General features: G+C 41.6%; 1 protein-coding gene across 10 annotated transcripts in view; it reads left to right on the top strand.

The window, feature by feature from the left end:
* Positions 1 to 21,826, top strand: part of LOC105478860 (protein tyrosine phosphatase receptor type M) — an 826,332-nt gene that overhangs the window by 357,270 nt on the left and 447,236 nt on the right. For 5 of the 10 annotated variants that reach the window (XM_011736570.3, XM_071085869.1, XM_011736565.3 and 2 more), the window contains exon 6: positions 20,846 to 21,020. In XM_011736570.3, the coding sequence (XP_011734872.2) occupies positions 20,846 to 21,020 (175 nt within the window). Of the gene's footprint in view, positions 1 to 18,596; positions 18,771 to 20,845; positions 21,021 to 21,826 lie in introns of those variants that run through there. The other 5 variants (XM_071085875.1, XM_011736575.3, XM_071085872.1 and 2 more) reach the window with 4 other exon arrangements.

Genomic DNA, 21,826 nt, shown 5'->3' on the forward strand with positions numbered 1-21,826 from the left:
GAGCACTTATTTGGGTTGGAAATCTTTCGCTACTTCCTATACATTCAGGAACTTTGTTTTAAAGATAATTTGTCATGTGGTTTGGAGAAAGCTACTTACAATTTTGGGGTTTAAAAAAAAGGGTCTAACTGCAAAGTTCTCAGCCCTGACTCTACTATAGAACAACTCGGAAGGGTTTTGTTTTGTTTTGGTTTGGTTTTTTTTCACAAATGTCTTTCCTATTTCCAGATTCTCATTTAATTGGTAGATTGGGGCCCAGCATGCAATGATTTATTAATGACTCTCCAAGTGATTCCAGTGTACACCCAGGGTTGGAAATTACTAGTATGAAGCAAAATACAACACACATTCCAAATCAGGAAAGACAGAAGGCAGACATAGCGTAGAACTGGTTCCTGTATTCAGTTGCCTCAATTTGACCCTGATGTTTAATTTTCCATGTATTGATCTTTGAATTTTTTCTCATTAGATTTGAACGATAGTGTTGATAGTTGTTTTCACAGTCAGTCCCTTAATGCCTTTCTTTTTATCTTGCTCAGTCCTCTCTGACCCCTCTTGTCTTCGGTGACCATTTATTGCACTGCTGCTTTCTACACTGCACTGTCAAGAAGATGACACAGATAGAACTGTTGTGACTTTGAGCTTTTTACTGAAACTTACTTTGTCCTGGAATCAGGACACCATTTGGTTAGTGAGTCTTTGTGATGTTAGAATAATTTTACTGTTCAATAATTTATTTTCCCTGGTTGGGTAGGCATTTTGTGGGCAAATGTTTATTTTATTAATAGCTTATGAAATCAGACCTGTGTCCTTCACCTGCACGTGTAGTTTCTATTAATCTATATGTTTACAAAGCAGTTTCCAGTGGTGATGAGGGGTTTCAGCAGATGCTGGTTTGGCAGAGCCCTTCCTGCCCTCTTGCCTAGGACCCCTCACTCCCCCTCAAACATTTTCTCAGGCCATTCTTTAGAGGTTGTGGAGACATGTAAACCTTTCATCATGGACCAGGTCTGCATGTAAACTCATTTAGGTCCTCAAAATAATCCTGATATCCACGCAGAAGATTGAAGAAAAAACATATTTTTAGGTTTTTCTGTGATTCGAATCTCTCTCAAGAGTGAGACAATATTTAGAAATTAATAACACATCTTTGTTTGGGGGTACTTTGGTGTTTTTGAATATAATCGTTTACAATATTTTTTTGAGACAGAGTCTCACTCTGTCACCTAGGCTGGAGTACAGTGGCATGATCTCAGCTCACTGCAGCCTTGACCACCTGGGCTTAGATGATCCTCCCATCTCAGCCTCCTGGGTAACTGGGACTACAGGCATGCACCATCATGCCTGGCTAATTTTTTGTACAGGTTCTCACCATGTTGCCTAGGCTGGTCTCAAACTCATGGGCTCAAGCAATCCACCTGCCTCGGCCTCCCAAAGTGCTGGGACTACAGGGGTGAGCCACCATGCCCGACCTATTTACAATAATTTTTACTACTTGTGTTGAAGTCCTCTGAGGCCCACAATAGGCATTCTGCACAGAGTTTCATGGTTGTATCCCATGGTGGTTTATCTGTTTTATAGAAGAGGAGTTGGAAGTATAGAATTCTCCTGGATCACAAGGAAAAATGGCATAGCTGGTAATAGTACAACTCTGTTTATTTACTTTTATTTCACCTCTAAGTAATTCCACTCTACCGTCTTCTTGTATTTGGAAGGTAGGTGAATAGGCGTTATGCACTTATGCTTTGATAGAAGAATTTGGGTGTGACCAGTATTACATCGTTAGTATCAAGGTGCCATCCTGACCATAGAAAATAATGTTTATATGTATTGCATGTCATATTGATCCATACCTGTGAAAAATGGCCAAGGTTTTGATTTTTTTTTAGTTTAGATTAAATATAATCCCTGTCAGAGTCTTTGACAATAACATAACATAAATAAATCTGATGATGACACTAATGAAGAAATTTTTATGATTAACAGATGTGTCCCATCTGTTTATATTTTCTTCATCTCATCTGTGGACCACACAGGTTATGTTGCTGAGTGGGATTGCTTTTTCTAGAACACTGAACAAAAGAATAAGACCCAGTATGTGAGCACATCTATCATTACAGCTGTAAAATACTTTAAAAATTTTTCCAGATGGTAGGAACACAACATCTGTAGAACTCTTTTATTGTATTGAAAAACCTATATGCACTGCAGTTCTTGAAGATACTTGTGATATGCTATCGGATATGGCAATCTATTCATATAAACACGGACTGCAACAGTGTGAGATACTAAAATTAAATGTATTTGTGGAAATCATTCAAGCACCCAAAATATTACCGTAATTTTTTCTGTCAACTTTCTGATCACTTTCTGAGCCCACATTTTGAAAATATCTCAGAGTCTGTATACATATACTCTGTGTGTATGTGTATATATATATATATATATAAAAAATACTGAAAAGAGAAAATGGAATTTGGGATTTTCTTTTTATACTTTCTGTACACTTTTATACTTTTAAAAATACTGTCGTGGCTGGCTGCAGTGGCTCACGCCTGTAATCCCAGCACTTTGAGAGGGTGGGGCGAGTGGATCACGAGGTCAGGAGATCGAGATCATCCTGGTCAACATTGTGAAACCCTGTCTCTACTAAAAATACAAAAATTAGCTGGGTGTGGTGGCACATGCCTGTAGTTCCAGCTGCTCAGAAGGCTGAGGCAGGAGAATTGCTTGAACCTGGGAGGCGGAGGTTGCAGTGAGCCGAGATTGTGCTGCTGCACTCTGTCTCAAAAATAAATAAATAAAAATAAATAACTTCTGTTTGCTGATGGGCAACTTCTGAGGTTGTATATTTTTTATGTAGTCACTGACCTTTAAGCCATGTATGGTTGTATTAAAGCCTTTATTGTTCTTTCTTCAGTATTCCAAATATTATTTGTCTACATTTGCTTATTTCTCTCAGGACTTCCTGTTTATAATACTTTCCAGTAAATGAAGGTGATAACTAATGCTAGCTAGTGTTTATGTACCTATAGATGACTCATGCATGTGCAGTTGCAAGATCTGTGGCATGGGGGCCACTGCCTTCCTCTTCCCCTGCCTGTGGTCCCATTTTGGTGTTTTTGTAACTTCTGCTCTTTAATTTATTTCTTGTAATCATTGTGGAAGTTCCTGCATTCCTTACTCTTCTTAGCAACCATATTACATTCAGGGTTGGTGGGAAATACAAAAGTTCTGCCTCCCGGACAAAGAGCAGAAGACAGGGAGGGAGGAGTGATGTCTTTTCAACAATGGATGAACAGGATCTTTGATCAGGCTAGGATTTGAGGTGCGCATGTTGAGTGAATAGCAGTTGGCAGTGGAAACCTGGAAAATAACCACTTTCTCACAGTTGTTAGAGGTCCCTACCATTTTTAAATATCTTACTTTTAAAAATTACACAATTATGTAACCTGAATTTGGAGCAATCTTTAAATTCCTAATTTTACTGACGAGAAAACAGAGGCCCAGAAAATGTAGGAAACTTTTGTGCAGTTGTACATCCGGTTTTTATGTTTATTATAGTTAACTCCATTTTATTAGTGAAAGTCAGTTTTATATGTCTAATATATTTATGTCTGTATATATATGTACATGTTTATACTTATGTACAAGTATTGCGTTATTTATTTACAAATGCATGAATTTTTTCTCTTGGACATTTTTCTTCACTGAATGATCTTGCATCTCAGATATTAGCCTTTTAACCTGATAGTCTCAGATTTACTGTGATTTACCTGTGTTGAATTTAGAACTTTGAAATCCATCATAGCACAATATAATTGAAAGTTTTACTGTTTAGCTAGCAGAGCTTGGCATTTATTGTAAGTAATGTACCGGAATAGCCTTTTAAAATTATTCCATAATATGCATTAGTTCATACAATAGAAAAGGAAATCAGGTGATGTTACTTTAAAGTACAGTAGTACCCTCTTATCTGAGATTTTCACGTTCCATGGTTTCTGTTACCTGTAGTCAATGAAAATGTCATTCAAAAATGTCAAATGGAAAATTCTAGAAATAAACAATTCATAAGTTTTAAATTGTGCAGCATTCTGAGCAGCACGATGAAAAGTTCCTCTTCCCACCCTGTCCCACTGAGGACATGAATCATCCCTTTGTCCAACAAATCCCACTACCCACCCACTAGTTACTGAGGAGGTGTCTTGGTTATCAGATAGGCTGTCTCAGGATCACAGTGCTTGTGTTCAAGTCACACTTACTTTACTCAACCATTGCCCCAAAGCACAGGAGTAGTGATAATGGCAATCTGGATATGCCAAAGAGAAGGCATCAAGTGCTTCCTTTAAGTGAGAAGGTGAAAGTGCTCAACTTAATAAGGAAAGAAAAAAAATTGTATGCACTGCTTGCTAAGATCTACAGTAAGAAGTAATTTTCTATACCTGAAATTGTGAAGAAGGAAAAAGAAATTCGTTCTAGTTTTGCTGTTGTACCTCAGACTGCAAAAGTTTACAGCCACAGTGCGTGGTAAGTGCTTAGTTAAGAGGTACAAGGAGGCATTAAGTTTGTGTGTGCAAGACATGACAGAAGCTATCCATGTTTTCAGGCATCCACTAGGGGTCTTGAAATGTATCTCCCATGGAACAGGGGGGACTGCTATGCTGTTAAAAACACTGCTACAACTGAGGACCCAGACTACTACTTGTCACATAGCAAAATGCTCAGTGAATACCTACTAATGCGTGGGGCTTACTGACTACCCAAACAAATCGTGTAGCTCCTTCAGGTGAGCATCAAAAGTAGATTTGTAGTTAGAACAGGAAAACAAGCACAGAGGAAGTCGTTTCTCTCTGGAATGATTGCTTTAGGCCTACAGTTCCTGTTCAGAGGATGGTCTTTGATGAGAGGAGCAATACATAGAACGTAGTGGTGCCTCTGCTGCTTCAGGATATATAGCAAATATCATGCAAAGTTGCAAAAACTGATGAATAAAAACACGCATATGTTGGAGTAATTTTAGAAGCCAATATAGTCAATATGTCATCTTTCCTAAACCTTCATTTCTTGTGCCCTTTGCCTAGGTTTTCTTATTCTGTCATAATTATAACTTCTTCCTTAATTCTTCCTTTAAAAACTTTCTTGCCATAGCATCCACATTAAACATTACAGACATACATCTTTATTTTTCCCATGATCTCCATGAACATAAGAAATATACGTGTAATAAGGATATTCCATTTGAGTTTGCACAATGGCAATACCTGTGTCATAGTAATAGATGAATTAAATGTACCCCATCCACTTTTTGTAAAGAATGTAATTCCATTTGAGCTCTTACTTTGAGGAGTTTAATTTTCATTAAAAAAAAAACTACTTAGAATTAACGGTTTCTTAGCTGTTGGCCTAGAAATTGATTTTTTCTTTTTGCTTTGAGAGTTTGACATATAATTCCACCAAGCTGGGTATGAGCTACACAATCATGAAAAAATTATGTTTCTCCAGTCTAATGAATTGCTCACATTTTGTTTTTTAGCTCAGATAATTTTAGACCTTTTTCTGAGAGAAAAGAGGGAAACCTTGATATTTTTATAACCTACAGTGATTTTCATGGGAACAGTTTCACTGATCTACCATAGAATTTGACTTCTGAATGAATAAATTAAAAATTGTATGAATAGTATTTATATTACTGACTTCAACTGGGGTGTTTGAAATAAAGTAATTGCAGCTACATTTACTGAGCACTGCTGTGTGCTAGTTACTGTGGTAGGTGATGTTCAGGCATTTTTTGTCATTGATCCCTACAAGAATTTTATTATGTGTCCATTTATAGAAGAAGTGGCTGAGGCTTAGAAAGTTGTTTTTTGTTTGTTTGTTTGTTTGTTTGTTTTGAGACAGAGTCTCGCTCTGTCGCCCACACTGGAGTGCAGTGGCCGGATCTCGGCTCACTGCAAGCTCTGCCTCCCGAGTTTACACCATTCTCCTGCCTCAGCCTCCCGAGTAGCTGGAATTACAGGCGCCCGCCACCTCGCCCGGCTAGTTTTTTTGTATTTTTAGTAGAGACGGGGTTTCACCGTGTTAGCCAGGATATTCTCCATCTCCTGACCTCATGATCCGCCCATCTCGGCTTCCCAAAGTGCTGGGATTACAGGCTTGAGCCCCCGCGCCTGGCCGGCTTAGAAAGTTGTAACGACTCTTCCAATGGGGCATTGCTCGTCGCAGTGCTCGAATTTGAACCAGGCCATCTATGTTGTAACGTAACCATAATGCATCTTTGGTACTGCAGAAAAAGACGTAGATAGTTCCTCATGAATTCGTAAGTATCGTGTAGTAATTTAAACCATAGCATTGATCAGAATTTACAATTAAAGTTGTTTTTGTATGTATGCAATGTTGCCTTGGCTTTCGTGTTATGGATATAGGCTTTTGGTCAACCTTTTGAGGTGGCTTTTAGTTTCATTTGTTGATTATAAGGAAAAAAGCAACTATTTCAGAACAATTTTGTTATTATGTATAAAAGCCACAAAATGATATGAAAAGAATTAAAATTATGGTTCCCTTCACAAGCTTAACTTGGGTATTTTATGCCATATATATTAAAGCATAAATTTAACATCACTTAGCATCCCAGAAAATACTAGAAATGCATAAAGGAGGACTGTCTTTAGTTGCTATGGGGACCATTTGCTCTCAGAAATTTTGGGTAGTTAAAATCACATCCATTATTGTTTTAGTCAGTTAAATATATTTATGTAATATCATACTGAACAATCAGACTGAAGCTACTGAAAACCTTTAGGTGTATACTGTATGTTTTAACTTAGTATGATTTTGGATTACCTTTATTTAAAAATAAAGATTTCTTTTCTATTGATGAAACAGTATAACGTGTCTAGGGATACTCTAGAAGAAATATTAATAATTTTCCTTTGTGATATTATCTAACTCAGCCAAAGAGAGATGTAAGCAGCAGGTGCTATAGGATGTGGCAGGAACAGGTGGGGCAGTAGAGAGCCCCTTCCTCCATAGCAACCTTGAGGTCTCCTGGCCTCGACTTGAAATTGGACTTTTTATTTTTTTCTTTCCGGCTTTTATTTTAGGTCAGAGGGTACATACTCAGGTTTGTTACATGGGTAGATTTTGTATTGCTGGGGTTTGGTGTACAAGTGGTTTTGTCACCCAGGTGGCGAGCATAGTACCTGATAGGTAGTTTTTCAACCCTCACCCGCCTCCCACCCTCCACCCTAAATTACACCTGGTGTCTGAAATTGGACTTTTAAAACTACTGGTCAAGTGGTGTCAGTCTGGAGGGCAGAAGAGAAGGAAAGGCATCTCCACTAATCTTAAGGTCTGCTTCCTTTGGGCCTACAAACCATACGTTCTGGGAAAGTCTTCTTTCATCTTTTCTCATATTCAGCAGAAGGTTCACTTGTTCTTCTTGCTTCCAAGTATCCGAGGGTATTGCATGAGAAAGGAAGGCAGAGATGGCCATGGTTGGTGCTGCCTGCTCCATGGGGCCAGCGGGAACTGGGAACAGGTAGAAGCCCCACCTGCTGTTGAGTTGGCAGGGCGGGAACCTCATGCTCCCTGAGTGCAGTTGCAGCTTTCCAGCCGTGGCTGCAGATCTGGCATCCCTGTGCTCTTAGAGGCTGGGAGCAGGCAGGAGCCCTGCCCTCCCAGGCGCAGCTGCAGCCACCCAGCCATGGCTGTGGACTGGGCATCTTTGCACTCTCAGGGACCCAGGAAGACACCCCTGCCCCTGCAGGCTTGGCAGTGCCTGCTCCCACTGCCTGGCCTCTCCCTGCTCCCAGTGCCTGCTCCAGTCTTGGAGCAAAGTTGAAGCCAAACACAGGTGCTGTCGCAACCCAGCCGGGTGTGTGTGCGCCCAGGGCAGCACTGACATGCCAGCCTCCTGCCGCCTCAGCCCCTTCCTGACTTTAGGCACTGACAAGCATGGGAGGAAGGCTGAGGGGTTGTTGAGGGCAGTTTGGCACTGACCTGCAGGTGCCCCTCGGTATGAACAGCCTGGGTGCCATGAACAGCAGGAGGCAGACAGGCTCCAGGGCAGATGGAGGAGTTTCCCAGTGAAGTCCCACCTTCAAGCCAGGGAAGGCCTGAAGGCTGGGAGCCAGGCTGTCAGTCCTGCAGTCCAGGAGTGGAAAATTATGGTGGTTTTTTTTTTTTTGTGCCCACCCATGGCCACCCATGAACCGATCAACACACACTTCCTCCACTTTGAAGCCCATAAAATCCATGGACTCAGCCAGACTTGAGCACTCAAGCCAACCTGCCTGGGGAGAGGAGCTACCCACTCCAGGGTCTCCTCTCCACTGAGAGCTGAGCACTTGACTGATGACCTGCCTGCACAGAGGAGCTACCCACTCAAGGGTCTGCTCTCTTCTGAGAGCTAAACAGTTGTTGGGACACCCTCACTGTGGAGTGGAGCTGACCCCTGTGGGTTTCCTTTGAGCTATTCTGTCATTCAGTAAAGCTCCTGTTCACCTTACTCACCCTCCACTTGTCTGCATACCTCATTCTTCCTGGACACAGGACAAGAACTCTGGACCTACCAAATGGCGGGGCTGCAAGGGCTATAACACAAGCAGGGCTGAAACACACTCCTTGCTCACCACATTGTGGGTGATAAGAAAGAGAGAAGGAGAGAAGACCTGTAGCCCTTCAGGGAGCCCAGACCTAGAAGCTCCCTGGGCCAGGGCTGTGGCACCCTCTTTGTGGCTCTGCAGTTCCTGGTGTCTCAAACTTCTGGGTGCCACCACGTTCCCCATTGCCAGCCTTGGAAGCTGCTTGCAGGGAGCTGGTGCCCATGCCGACACCTGGAGCTGCCCATTCCGCCACAGCTGGTGTGCCTGACTGTGTGCAGTGGCCAGATCCCATGCTTGCTCACTTACACACCCCTCATCTCTCCACTTGCCCTTGGCAGGCATGGAATCCAGGCTGGTAGTGTCAGCCGAGTGCAGCCTTCCAGGCCAAGTGGGCCCACTGGGCCCAAGCAAAACTCAGGTAAAGGTACCACTGGCCACAGAGGTTTCCGGGTGGCAAAGTAACACCCCAAGGATCCCATAACATTATCAGCCATTGATGATCATTGCCTTGGTTGATTAATTCATTAGGAGTTGCAGAATGGTCTGGGTCTATCAGTCACTCACTATCATCACCTAAAAGTGACCAAGGTAGTTATAATTATTGTTGTTGTTGTCATCAGCATCTTTGTCATCAGCTTGTATGTGTGAACACATTTGATGGGTTTCAGTCCATTGTACTTAATATCTTTATTGCTGCTGATGTCTTCCCCAGCCTTCCAGTGGGGCTTACTCTGCATGGGTGACTCCTGTCCTGGTCCATCTCAGGGAGCTTCTTTGCTTTCTGGTGTGATGACATATTCTAGGTGTATATTTTCCATTTTCTACTTTAGACCTAGAATTGGCCATTTTTCCAGGGAATCCTGGTTCTTTTTCTGTGGGAAATGGCCATTAGAAGTTACAGTCTTAGCATGGAGGTGCTCATTACTACTTTATTTATTTTATTTATTGTTTTTGGATCTTCTCATTGGAGAGAGCTAGGATACCTAGGTATGCACACATACACACATTTAAAGACAAACTGTGCCCTGAGTGCACACTGACAATTCCTATGCAAATTCAAAACTGTAGGGATTTTAACCTCCTTTATCTTACATCTTTATCCTTTTTCAACTATATTTTCAGAAGAGTTGTATATTTTAAGGCATATTGACTAAGGAAAAGTGATGTTATTAACCAGGCATGTTAATGACTAGCCTGATCTTTTAGATCATGTTTGATAGGTAGCACAGGCACTGCCACTCTGCCCATACTAGAGTGCTGTAATTACAGTTTAAAAGTGAACTGGCTTGAGACCTAGTTTTGCAAAGGTTTGAACCTTTAAATATGTAAAAAAAGTTTGTCAGTGTTGAGCTCCTTAGTTTGATTTGGCAAGTTAACCCAGTTAACAGTTGGATATTTGATTTTAAGACTAAAGAACTTCTAATTTTGCTGGTATTTCTAGTTACTGCATTTATTATGTATATTCTATGTTATTTGGATTAACTTCTAGATAACATTTAAATACAGGTTTATTAAATAATGTTATTCAGCTATTATGGATATATCATGAAATGAACTGTGTCTTAAATAATAGAATGAAGCTCTAAATTTCCCTATTCAAATTCTTCTTGAATATACCAATAATAATAGGATATAACTTTGGATATCTGTATATTATTTTGGCTATCTGTATATTCATTAGCCAATGTAAAGTGTACTTGTCAATATATATTGCTAGTATGTGATGATACAAGTAAGAATTTTTAGTTTTAGTACAGTACTCCAGATTGATAAATATTTGGGTTAACTTGGTTGTGGTCTAGAAATCAAAGGTCAACACTATGTTAATTATTAAAATTAAACATATGGGCTGTATAAAGGGTAGATTCTTCTTTGAGATGTTCAATTAATACAGGATTTAGCTTGCGTAAGATATTTCATACAATTACTCCAAGCCCTGCTGATGTTATTGGTGATATCTTAATATCTTACAAATGGGCATATTTGAAAATTGGATAATACAGACTATTTTCACTATTGAAGAAATGAAAGTGCCGCTTAATCCCCACCTTATGTCTGAGGAAGGGGGACTGGCTCGGAGCCCCTTGATGCCTGTGCACTCAGAGCAGCTCCAAAATGCCAGAGATTGATTAATTTGCTGCAAGTGCTGCTAACTTCCCAGACCTCAATTTCTTTCAATCATTGCTCTGATTATTGCAAAACTATTTCTGAAAGACTTAACATGTATCTTTTTGCTGGTAAATTACTGCTCATTTAGAAGTCCTGGAGTTAGTCCATTGCATAAAGAAGGTGGTAAGTCCAATTTAAATAACTATCAGTACTTTTTTCTAGCCTGCTCAAATTGAAATACACGCACATTTGAAGATACTCTTGCTTTTATAAAGAGCTGTATTTAACCCAGTCAGATATCTCCTCTCAGGCATCATCATTATGGTTATTTCACTAAGTGGACAAAAGATGGGTCAGTGGTTTCTTTAACAACCCAGGACATTCGGTCGCTGTGCTTTGCATGGAGTCTGAGGTTTTTGTTCCCAACAATTGTGTCCTAGGCTGTCTCTCCTAGTGAACTCTCATATGGTGAAGAACAGTCCGATGCCCATCCTTCCTCATTTTTTATGGTCCTTCTGTCATGTTATTAAGAATGTAGAGCGCCAGTGCTTGGCAGGGCTGCCTCTTTCTTCTGAAAATTGGGCAAAATCTGGCTGACAATTTTGCTGTCTCTACCTGATGTATATTTTCATCATTTTGTTTTGCTAGAATAACAAAAAGTTCCCGGTGGGTTTCTAGATGCTCAGTGGTACCTGAGGTTCTGAACACATTGACCTCTCCAGGTGTCACTGTCATGGGGGAAGGACAGGAGGGGCAAAAACTCTCATGCCTTTCTGGACCTGTCTTGCAGCAAAGAGATCGGAGCCGGCCATCACTCCCCACACTTCCCAGTTTAATTCCAGTCTAGGGAATGGAATCTGGGGACCAAAAGACATCTAAAATCAATTGATTTAGTCACTCGTTCAATGCCCGAATCACTTTTAATATCACCACCAGTCCTCCCCAGGATGTACGAGGCATGGTTGATATGTTACAGTTAGAGCAATAAGAACCTGGCAAGGATCCCTGCCTTCATGGGACTTGTATTCTAGTAGGGGAGATAGACAGCAACTATGATAAGTAAGAGAATTATGCAGCATGTTAGGAAGAGGTCAGTGGCACTCGTAAAGGAATAGCTAGGTGGTGCCAAGTAGGAGCATGTTTCAGTTTGGAATTTAGGCATCAGGTTAGCTTCAGTGAAGATGTATTTGAGCAGTCCCTGGAAGGAGATGGAGTTGGCTCTGGGGGTGGGTGGGAGGGAAGCATCCTAGGAGGAGGAAGAGGTCTCAAGGAAGGAGGAAGCCTGGGCTGGAAAGAACAGTCAGGAGCCCACATGGTGGGACTGAGTCAGCCGGCACAGTGCGGCCATGACACAGTGGGACTGGGAGTGCCTGAGGATGGGAGGACTGGGTGTGTGCCTTCTCGGTGGTCATTCTTAGTACCTTAGCCTGTACTCCAAAATCTATAATCAGAAAGTTTCCATATCTAATTTAGTAGCAAAACCTGCCCATTTTTGTAATTCATTTGGTGACCAAACCTGACCTAAATGGATGTGAAGCTATTTAGGGTCTCTGGTTTTTCCTCCTTAAAGTCAATATTCCTAGGTTTTGATGCAGAAATATCAAAACCTAGGAATTATGGAATGCTGTCTCAGACTCTCCTTGGGGTGTCAAAGAATATGCAGTACAGATGCCTTTATAAAATAAAATTAAAAATCTGAATTCTGAACCACATTTTACTCCAAGGATTTCAGATAAGTAAGTACTGGTGACTTGTACTAGCTCCCTGTGGCCCAGACATTCACATCTCATTCCTGTTTTATGTGCTTGTCCTTTCCATGCTGGAAGATGGTTGTCCTCTCCCCCTCATTCTTAGCCAGCCGTGTTAATGGCTAGCCTGGTCTCCGGCTCCTTCCCTTCTTCAGTTCCCTAACTGTGGACCAGAGGATTTCTTCACTGTCTAGTCCACAGTCCTCTGAACAAGTCTGCTTCTCATATGCTCTGCCAAAAGCCTGAGACACCGAATGGAATGCTGTGTGCTGGGACAGGGACGGGAGGGACCATCTCTCCAGATACTTCATTAACACAACTGAAAATTGAATTAGGATTTTAGACAAAAACCTGCTCCACAATTGTTATGTATCTTTTAATGAAGAAGATGATGCTAAATCAGAACTCTATCCACTTAACAAAGTCTGGTTTTACAGGGAAGCATCAGATGCACATTTATTTTTATTGATGTTTATCTTGTTTTAATTTGTTGTTCGCCTTTGTAGATACCTTTTTCCGTCCCTTTTTGTTAATTTATGTGCTTATTTATTGTCACCTGTACATTTGAGAAGCACATCTATGACTATCAAAGGCAGGAATACACATGTTGGGAGAAGTCAGGGATGAGGAAATAGCCTTGTGTCAAGGCACCGGAAACAGATGTCAGCGTTGGTGCTGACAAGCAGCTGTGACTCTGGTCACTTGCACGTTTCTAGTCCACCTGATCTTCCTGGCAGTTGTCCCATCTTGTTCTCCTCGTGTCCACTGAGCTATCATAGGAGACATTGCCTGGTGCTTTGCCAGTGACTCTGAACACTGTGCATCCTCATTTCCTCATGCTCCAAGAAATATGGTTCGACACGGGAAGAAGGAAAGTAATACCTTTTCCTCACCCATCTCAAGGTTTATGGCTGAAATCCATATAACAAAAGACAGATTAACAAGATAAACACATAAAAAATTATTTAATACGGCTGGGTGCAGTGTTTCACACCTGTAGTCCCAGCACTTTGGGAGGCCAAGGCGGGCGATTAAAAGGTCAGGATTTCAAGACCAGACTGGCCAATATGGTGAAACCCCATCTCTACTAAAAAATACAAAAATTAGGTTGTGGTGGCAGGTGCCTGTAGTCCCAGCTAATCAGGAGGCTGAGGCAGGAAAATTGCTTGAACCCGGGAGGCGGAGGTTGCAGTGAACCAAGATCGAGCTGCTGCGTTCCAGCCTGGGTGACAGAGCAAGACTCCGTCTAAAAAAAAGAGAAAATTATTTAATACAAGTTTTACATGACACAGGAGCCTTCAGAAAATGAAGACCAGAAGACTCTGAGAAAACTGTGTTTTTACGAACAGTTGCGTGGAAGTGTGATTGAGGGACAACAGGGCAGGATCTGATGGTAATAAACAGGGTGCACTGAACAAGGCCTGTTTGTTCAGAATCTCTGTGGCCTGTGTGACATTCCTGCCCTCCAGATACAGGGCAGGATACCTGCCACATGAAGGCCATTAGGGGAGGACGGAGGGAGGAAGTCAGAGAGTGACCTCTCTGAGTTTCCTAGCCCATCTCAGGGCAGAAAGGGGCAAGTGGAATTTCAGTTTCTGTGTCCTGCTTTGTTGCTAGCGCGGGGGGAAGATGGTCAGCATGACCTTTCTGATGCCGTGGTTTTCTCAGCTTCTTTCAGCTTAAAATACTCAGTATGCCAAGGTGCCCTATTTTGGGGTAGCATTTCCTGCACTGCATCAACGCTAACAAAGTGGAGGGTGAGGTCTCTCTCCTCCCTTCTCCTCCCCATGCATTACTTTGAGGACATGCCCTCATTTCTTCTCCATTAGCCCCACAGTGCATTTGCTGCCATTACGCATGTCTTCTCAGAATGGGGCTGATAGAGAACCTGATGTTGCTGTTGCATCTGACACATTTTTTGCTTTAAGAACCAAGGAGGGGTCTGTGAATGTGTACGTGTCAGGATTTCAAAAGAAACTAATAACATCATTGAAGGCTCGTATCTTTTTCCCTCGTGGATCACATCTTTCTGTGTGTTGGGTCATTTGGCCTCCTCGTTTCTGTGTGTCTCCCCATCCTTGCCCTGCCTGGTCCTTTCCTCCCCATGCTTCCTCTCCTATTGCCTCACCCAGCTTTCCGCATTCCTTCTGAGTTTCTGTCTGCACTCTGTCATTGCCCTGCTCTTCTCCAGTGTAGACCGCATGTTTTCCCATTTCTTTCTTCTGTTTTGTTATCTCACTGCCCCTGTGGCTCTTCTGTCTCTTCATGCCTTCCTGGTCTGGCCTTCACTCATTTCATTCATCCTATGGGGTGCCTCCATGGTTACTGTCTTCAGGCTGCTATTCTAGCTCATGATTCCAAACTGGAGTCCTCTACTTCGGTGACCTAACATGATCTTAAAGACTTGCTTATGCACCTCTGACAAATCAAGATGCACAACCCCTGGACACCTTCAGAAAGCCACAGGGCTTCTAGTTTCTCAGATGATCACCGTATTGGCATCCTATTGCTGCTGTAAGAAATTAACTCAAACCTCGTGGCTTCATCATCTTACTGTCTTGCATGTCAGAAGCCCTAAAATAAGTTGATGGCCGGGTTGGTTCCTCCCAAAAGCTCTGGGAAGAATCTGGTCCTTGCCTTTTCCAGCTTCTAGAGACCTCCCTCATATTTGGTCTTGTGACACACTCCTCACACTTCAAAGCCCATCGGCACAACCTCTGCTTCTGTTATCTTTCCTTTGCATTGACCCTTCTGCCTTCCTCATAAATAGAGCCTTGTGATTACATGTAGCCAACCTAGATAATCCAGCCTATCTTCCTGTTTCTAGATCCTTATTTTAATCATATCTGCAAACTCCTTTTTGCCGTGTAAGGTAACATAGTCCCAGATTCTGGGGACTGGGATGTAGACATCTTTGGAGGCCCTTTTTCTGCCTACCACAGTCATGATGAGTTGGGGCAGTGTTGCTGGCTGATGACACACAGAACCTCTAAAACATTCTTTTATATTCCCTGTTAGTCTCCATTGTAAATATGGATTCTTTGTCTAGGGTTTGGGGTTTAAGTCTGTTAATTTAAAGAACCTCATTTTTCTCTTCTACCCCTGGAATGTTTTTTTGCCACTGAGGCTGTGATTCTTTTTTTTTTATTTTTTTTTTATTTTTTGTTATTATTATACTTTAAGTTCTAGGGTACATGTGCATAACGTGCAGGTTTGTTACATATGTATACTTGTGCCATGTTGCTGTGCTGCACCCATCAACTCGTCAGCACCCATCAACTCATCATTTACATCAGGTATAACTCCCAATGCAATCCCTCCCCCCTCCCCCCTCCCCATGATAGGCCCCGGTGTGTGATGTTCCCCTTCCCGAGTCCAAGTGATCTCATTGTTCAGTTCCCACCTATGAGTGAGAACATGCGGTGTTTGGTTTTCTGTTTTTGTGATAGTTTGCTAAGAATGATGGTTTCCAGCTGCATCCATGTCCCTACAAAGGACACAAAGTCAGCCAGTATTTCCTGAGTTCTGTTTATTGTGCACTTGGGTACACAAAATGAATAAGATACGACCCTGGACCTTATGATCTGCTAGAGGAGAAAGGTGTTACTGCAGGGGAGTACACGTTGTGTTGATTTCATTTTCTGGATATCTTTAGGTTCCTTCCCTTCCTCTCTGTCTTCTCTCTTTGTGTCATTTGTTACTATGATTTCTGAAAACAATTTACCCATTTTCCCTTGACATCAGTTGGGGTCACGCCCTATCTCCTCCAGTCCATTACTGTACACACAGAGGTGTTTGTGTTACCTCTTTGCCTAAGGTCCTTCCATTCCCAGCATCAGAATATACGAAATCCTCAACATGTTGTATTTCTTGTTGGAGTCTATATTGTGCTTTTCCTTCCAGCCTTTTTATCTGCCATTCCAAGAAACACTTCTGTCCTTGCCATATGGGATAAGTTATACTTCCCTTAGAGTTCCCCTAGAGTTCTCCTATGCTTTCCCTGTAGTTCTTTTATAGTTCTCATATAGTTCCCCATAGTTACCCTATATTTCCCCTACAGTTCTGTGCTCTCTCTTGGCTCCTGACTCTGGAGAGCTTCTCTTATTCACTAGACTTTTCCTCTTTATTCCCTGCCTAAGAAACTTCTGTGCATACCCAAGCCTGGGCTCAAGCAGTGCTTCCTAGAAAGCTTGCACTGACACCATCTCCAGGACTATAGTTTGAATATTTGTCCCCTCCAAAACTCATGTTGAAATGTTAATCTCCAGTATTAAATCAGTATTGAATCTCCAGTGTCATGAGCAAGAGGTGGGGCCTTTAAGAGGTGATTGGATCATCATAGAAGAGCCCTCATGAATGGATCAATCCATGTATGGATTAGTGGATTGATGGGTTATCACGGGAGAGGGACCAGTGGCTTTATGAGAAGAGAAGGAGAGACTTGAACTAGCACACTCAGCCCCCTCACCATGTGATGCCCTGTGCTGCCTCAAGAATCTGCAGAGTTTTGGCTGGGCGTGGTGGCTCACGCCTGTAATCCCGGCACTTTGGGAGGCCAAGGCAGGCAGATCATGAGGTCAGGAGATGGAGACCAACCTGGCTAACATGGTGAAACCCCGTCTCTACTAAAAATACAAAAAAAAAAAAAAAAAAAAAAATTTAGCCGGGTGTGGTGGCGGGCGCCTGTAGTCCCAGCCACTCAGGATTTTGAGGCAGGAGAATGGCATGAACCCAGGAGGTGGAGCTTGCAGTGAGCGGAAATCACGCCACTGCCCACCAGCGAGAAGGCCCTCACCAGATGAGACCATTTGACTTGGGCTTCTTAGCGTCAATTACTGAAAGAAATACATTTCTTTATAAATTTTAGTTTCAGATACTCTGTTATAAGCAACAGAAAACAGACTAAGACATCCAGTCAGGTCTCCTCCTCTGTGCTATGGGAGGCAGTTCGTTGCTCTGTATTGTAATTATTGCCTTGTCTGTTTTTTTTCTAGCCAGACAATAGACTCAATTAGGTCAATGATGGTTCTTTTAATTTTATGTTCTGTTATATGATATAGTGTGTGCTCCACAAAGATTGTCGCTGAATATTGGTTGAATGAATTCCTGAATCCATGCACATGTGAATGGTTTAATACAAAATGGCCTGCAGATTTGAGTAAGATGTGTGATTCGCTGTTCCTGTGTAGATTCTAGGCTAAAAGGATTGCTGCTTAGCACTTGGTTTCTCCTCCCTATGTACTATTTCTCTTAAAGCTGAATCTGACTTTTCATGTGATTAAGTACATGAGTTAAAATTTTTTAAAGGCTCTTTCCTGAGAGTTCATATGACTCACTAGAGTCACGCAGGGCTCCTAGTCCGAGGCTGTTTATTTTATAGGGCCCATCTGTGGCATGAAGACAGTGCGACTGTGAGTCATAGTCCTCTCAGCACATGCGTAAGTCCAAGAAGGAGGTTTTCTTATACTTGAGCGCCCTCAGAACAGCCTTGAGTAGTTGTGAGGGGTCAGTAAGTGCAAGCTTGAGACTGCTTTTGAATAAACATTCTTTTGAGAGATACTTCTATTTGGAGAAATATTAGGAGATTATTACAAAAGTATATTGTTATAGGATTCATGCCACAAGTAAATAGATAAATAAATGGATAGATAGCCCTAAGGCCTGTTTGTTGTTGTTAATAAACAAATACTTACAGATATGAAATCTGCCTTTGTGGCTTAATTTCTTTTCCCTTCAAAAACCAGAGAGGTGGTTCTTTTTCAGTTAGAAACAAGACTGTGGAGTAGTATGTCTAAGATTATCCTTAGGGCTAGAATTGGCTTATTTCCTGGAGTAGGGTGAGAATCGGAGATTGAATATCTATGGAAAACAGAGAGGAACCTTTCTAAATGCTAAATTGGGTTTTGTTTCATTTTTTAACTTGATGGTGTCTATGAGAACAAATTTAGGGCATTTAGTGAAAAAAACACAGACATATGTGGGACTTGATATTCTGACCTATGACATTTTATGGTATAAACAAGACTGTTTTACAGATAGTACTAAAGATACTGTTGATGGAACTGTTCTTCCCCACTCCTGATGTTTCCTTCCAAGTGGCAGGAACTGTACTATTGCAGCACTCCTGTCTGCCTTCTCACTGCCCAAGCTGAAGCTGCCTGGGAGGAAGGGCTGAGCATGCCTAGCCCAGCCCCTTCTTTGGGGAGCTGACTGCCTATGGGAACCCTGTCCCTCCATCGTGTGAGTTTTACAGCAGCACTCAACATATGGGAGGCCTCGTGGTTTTCTAGTGTGGCCTGGGACTGGGTTGGTGAGTCTGTTTAATTCTGTGCTTCAGGAATAGCAAGCCTATTGTTCCTGCACTCTTAAGTCATACTCCTCGGTCTCAGGTTTATCAGTAATAAAGGTGGTACTTTGATAGCCACTCTGCCTTTCTCCTTAAATTCATCCCTCAGGTGTTCCAATGCTCGGGCGGGGCTGCATGGTGCCAGTCGTTATGCCTGTGTCCTTGCATATGCCTGTGAGTTCTCCCAGCAGCCCTGACAGTGAGGGTTATCATCTCCTCTTTACAGATTAGTAAGTGAGGCTCTATGAAGGTTAACCACTCTGGATGATCACTATAGGTTTGGCACGCTGGGCAGGCTAACTCCCAAACTTGTGTCCCTTAGGAGATTCAGCCAATGAAAATATCATAGATAAAAACCTTTAAAAGACTTTGCATAATATAAATCACTGGGTAATACAGATGAGTTCTATTCCCTTGTAGGCTGGCATTTTCGTAGCTATGAATATAAACATTTTAATATAGCCTGCAAGTCCCTGAGTACAGAGGTGCTTGCCCACCTCTCTAGCTCCATTGGCTGCCTTAACTTCATCCAGAGCCTCCATCTCTTTCTCACCATCTTGAGCTTCCTATAGCGTTTCCTGTAACTAGAATGCTCTTCCCCTCCCACCCTTTCCCTTTGCCTGGTTAGCTTCTGTTTACCCTTCAGATCTCAACTCACATGTCACTTCCTCAGACTAGCCTCCCACATCTACTATATCTGCAGTTGGTCTGCAACGGGGTTTCTACTAGCTAGCTCATCTTTCCTAAACCACCCAGGCCATCGTTTGTGATTATGTATTCACTCTAAACCTATACACCCCAAACAACTGCAGGCCCATAAACCCAGACACCACTTTTCTTTTGTGTACCATTGTAATCATGCTGTCTTGACATAGTGATAGCACCTGGTTGGGATGCCAAGAGTGGTTGCTGGGTGAATAATGGACATAGTGCTTGGGCATTATGCTTGGCATAATAATCATGTATTAGCCTTGAGGTCTTTGTCCATTGTTTTTTTACTAATACTTATAAATAACATGTTAAAGATAGCCTTTTTTCCTGATTATGAAATACACACACACACACGTTTTCAGCTTTCAGGGCTGGATATTCATATTTGTCTATGGAGGACTGTTGGTGTGAGAAACTTTATATATATGTGTATATATATATATATAGAGAGAGAGAGAGAGAGAGAGAAGAGAGCGCATGAGAGCGAGGGCACGCACAAGAGAGACAACTAAAATCTCTAACCTGCTTTTGAGGCTTTAAACTATTGGAAGCATAAAATGGATTTCCAAGTGTGCATAACTAAAAGGGTTACTTAATATGTAGGGATAATAAAAGACCAAACTGCCCCAGCTGCGGAACCTTCTTTATGTGGTCCTGGGGATACGGGATGTAGAGAGGAACCTCTCTTGTTACACAGGAATGCCATTTAATAGTTACTAGGCACCTACTTCTGCTTGGTTTTGTATAACCAGGAAGAATGTCAAAAGGGTCGAGCTATTGTTTTAGTCCTGTTCAATAGGGAGTACTCTAAAACCTAACTTATATTTGAATGTTATTCTTAATACGATGTTTATTATCTCATTTATAAAATGAGGTCAGTAATAGGGTAGCGGGTGAGCTACTTTTATTTCCTAGTCAGGCATAAAAATAAGAGAAAGTGCTATAAGACCAAATGTTGATAGTTTGAGAACAAGGAAATGGGAAAGTGTTCTAAGACCAAATGTCGATAGCTTGAGAACAAAGTAACAAGTTTTCTGTATTTTTACTCCCCCGTTGCGCTAATTCAACATAATTACTGTTTTGAAGAGGCAAAACCAAAAATTTCTTCACACTTAATTTTGCATCGCTCAGTCTTTAAAGTGTTGGTCATGGCAGAATTTTAGTTTCCTGCTCAGCTGTTCTCCTGGCACAACTGCCCATGGGTAATAAACAACTGCACTAAGATCTGCGTGAAAATAGCATAGGTAATACGCCATTGGGTGTCTGACTGTTTTGCTCTGACAGCTTATATTGCCTTTTTTTTGTCCTCCTCATCCCCCTTGATACAGGGCATTGATGTACGAGATGCTCCTCTGAAGGAAATCAAGGTGTCCAGCTCCCGACGCTTCATTGCTTCATTTAATGTTGTGAATACCACCAAACGAGATGCCGGAAAGTACCGCTGCATGATTCGCACCGAAGGAGGTGTTGGAATATCAAACTACGCAGAGTTGGTAGTTAAAGGTATTTAATGTGTTTTTATACCCCAGAATATTCTTCTAAAGTAGGTATGTTAGGTGGCTGTTAGTTCATTATCCCTTTAAAGCTCAAACTTACCCTTGTCTGTTTCTGAACAGTGGTTTGATGACAGGCTATTCTGATGGATTGCATTTTAAGTACAGATTTTGCATGTGAACAATATTTTTGAAAAATGTATTTTATCTATGTTGATTTAGTTGCCTACGAAACAATGAATGTGTTCTTGGCAAAGTATATGCCGGCTCTATATACAGAGATTACAACCTATAAATTTTTTTTAAGGAATAGAATTTTTTACTTATAGAAAATCACTTAAAATGCAAATATTCATCAGCCAGGGTGTTTATGATAGCAGGGTGGTTAATAAAATGAAGCAATATCGGTATAAAAATGCTCAGTCATATCACACAAGCCATATTGATAATACTGTGTTAACATTCATAATGTTCCAGTTAGGTTCTATTACTATATTTTGCATGACTGAAAAATTGAGTCATTATATTTAAGAAGGTGGGGGATGAGGGAAAATAGAAAGGGGAAATAAGTTTCTTTTAGCTGGTTTAATGGGTTTTTTGTAGGCTGAGGAATTTATAGCATTAAGCCACCAAGACAATTTTTGGTCCCAGACAGGATAATTTCGACTTCGAGGTGTACCATGAGGCATTTTTAGACAACCTGTGGCAAGCCATTGCTATTTTTCCTAGAAAAACAGAATGAGGCCTGCTTTAAGAAAAGTTTTCCCTGCATTTGTTAAATATGGCACATAAAATTGACCTTTCTACATATATAAT

The sequence above is a fragment of the Macaca nemestrina genome, chromosome 19, assembly GCF_043159975.1.
Source record: "Macaca nemestrina isolate mMacNem1 chromosome 19, mMacNem.hap1, whole genome shotgun sequence".
NCBI classification, from domain to species: Eukaryota; Metazoa; Chordata; class Mammalia; order Primates; family Cercopithecidae; genus Macaca; species Macaca nemestrina.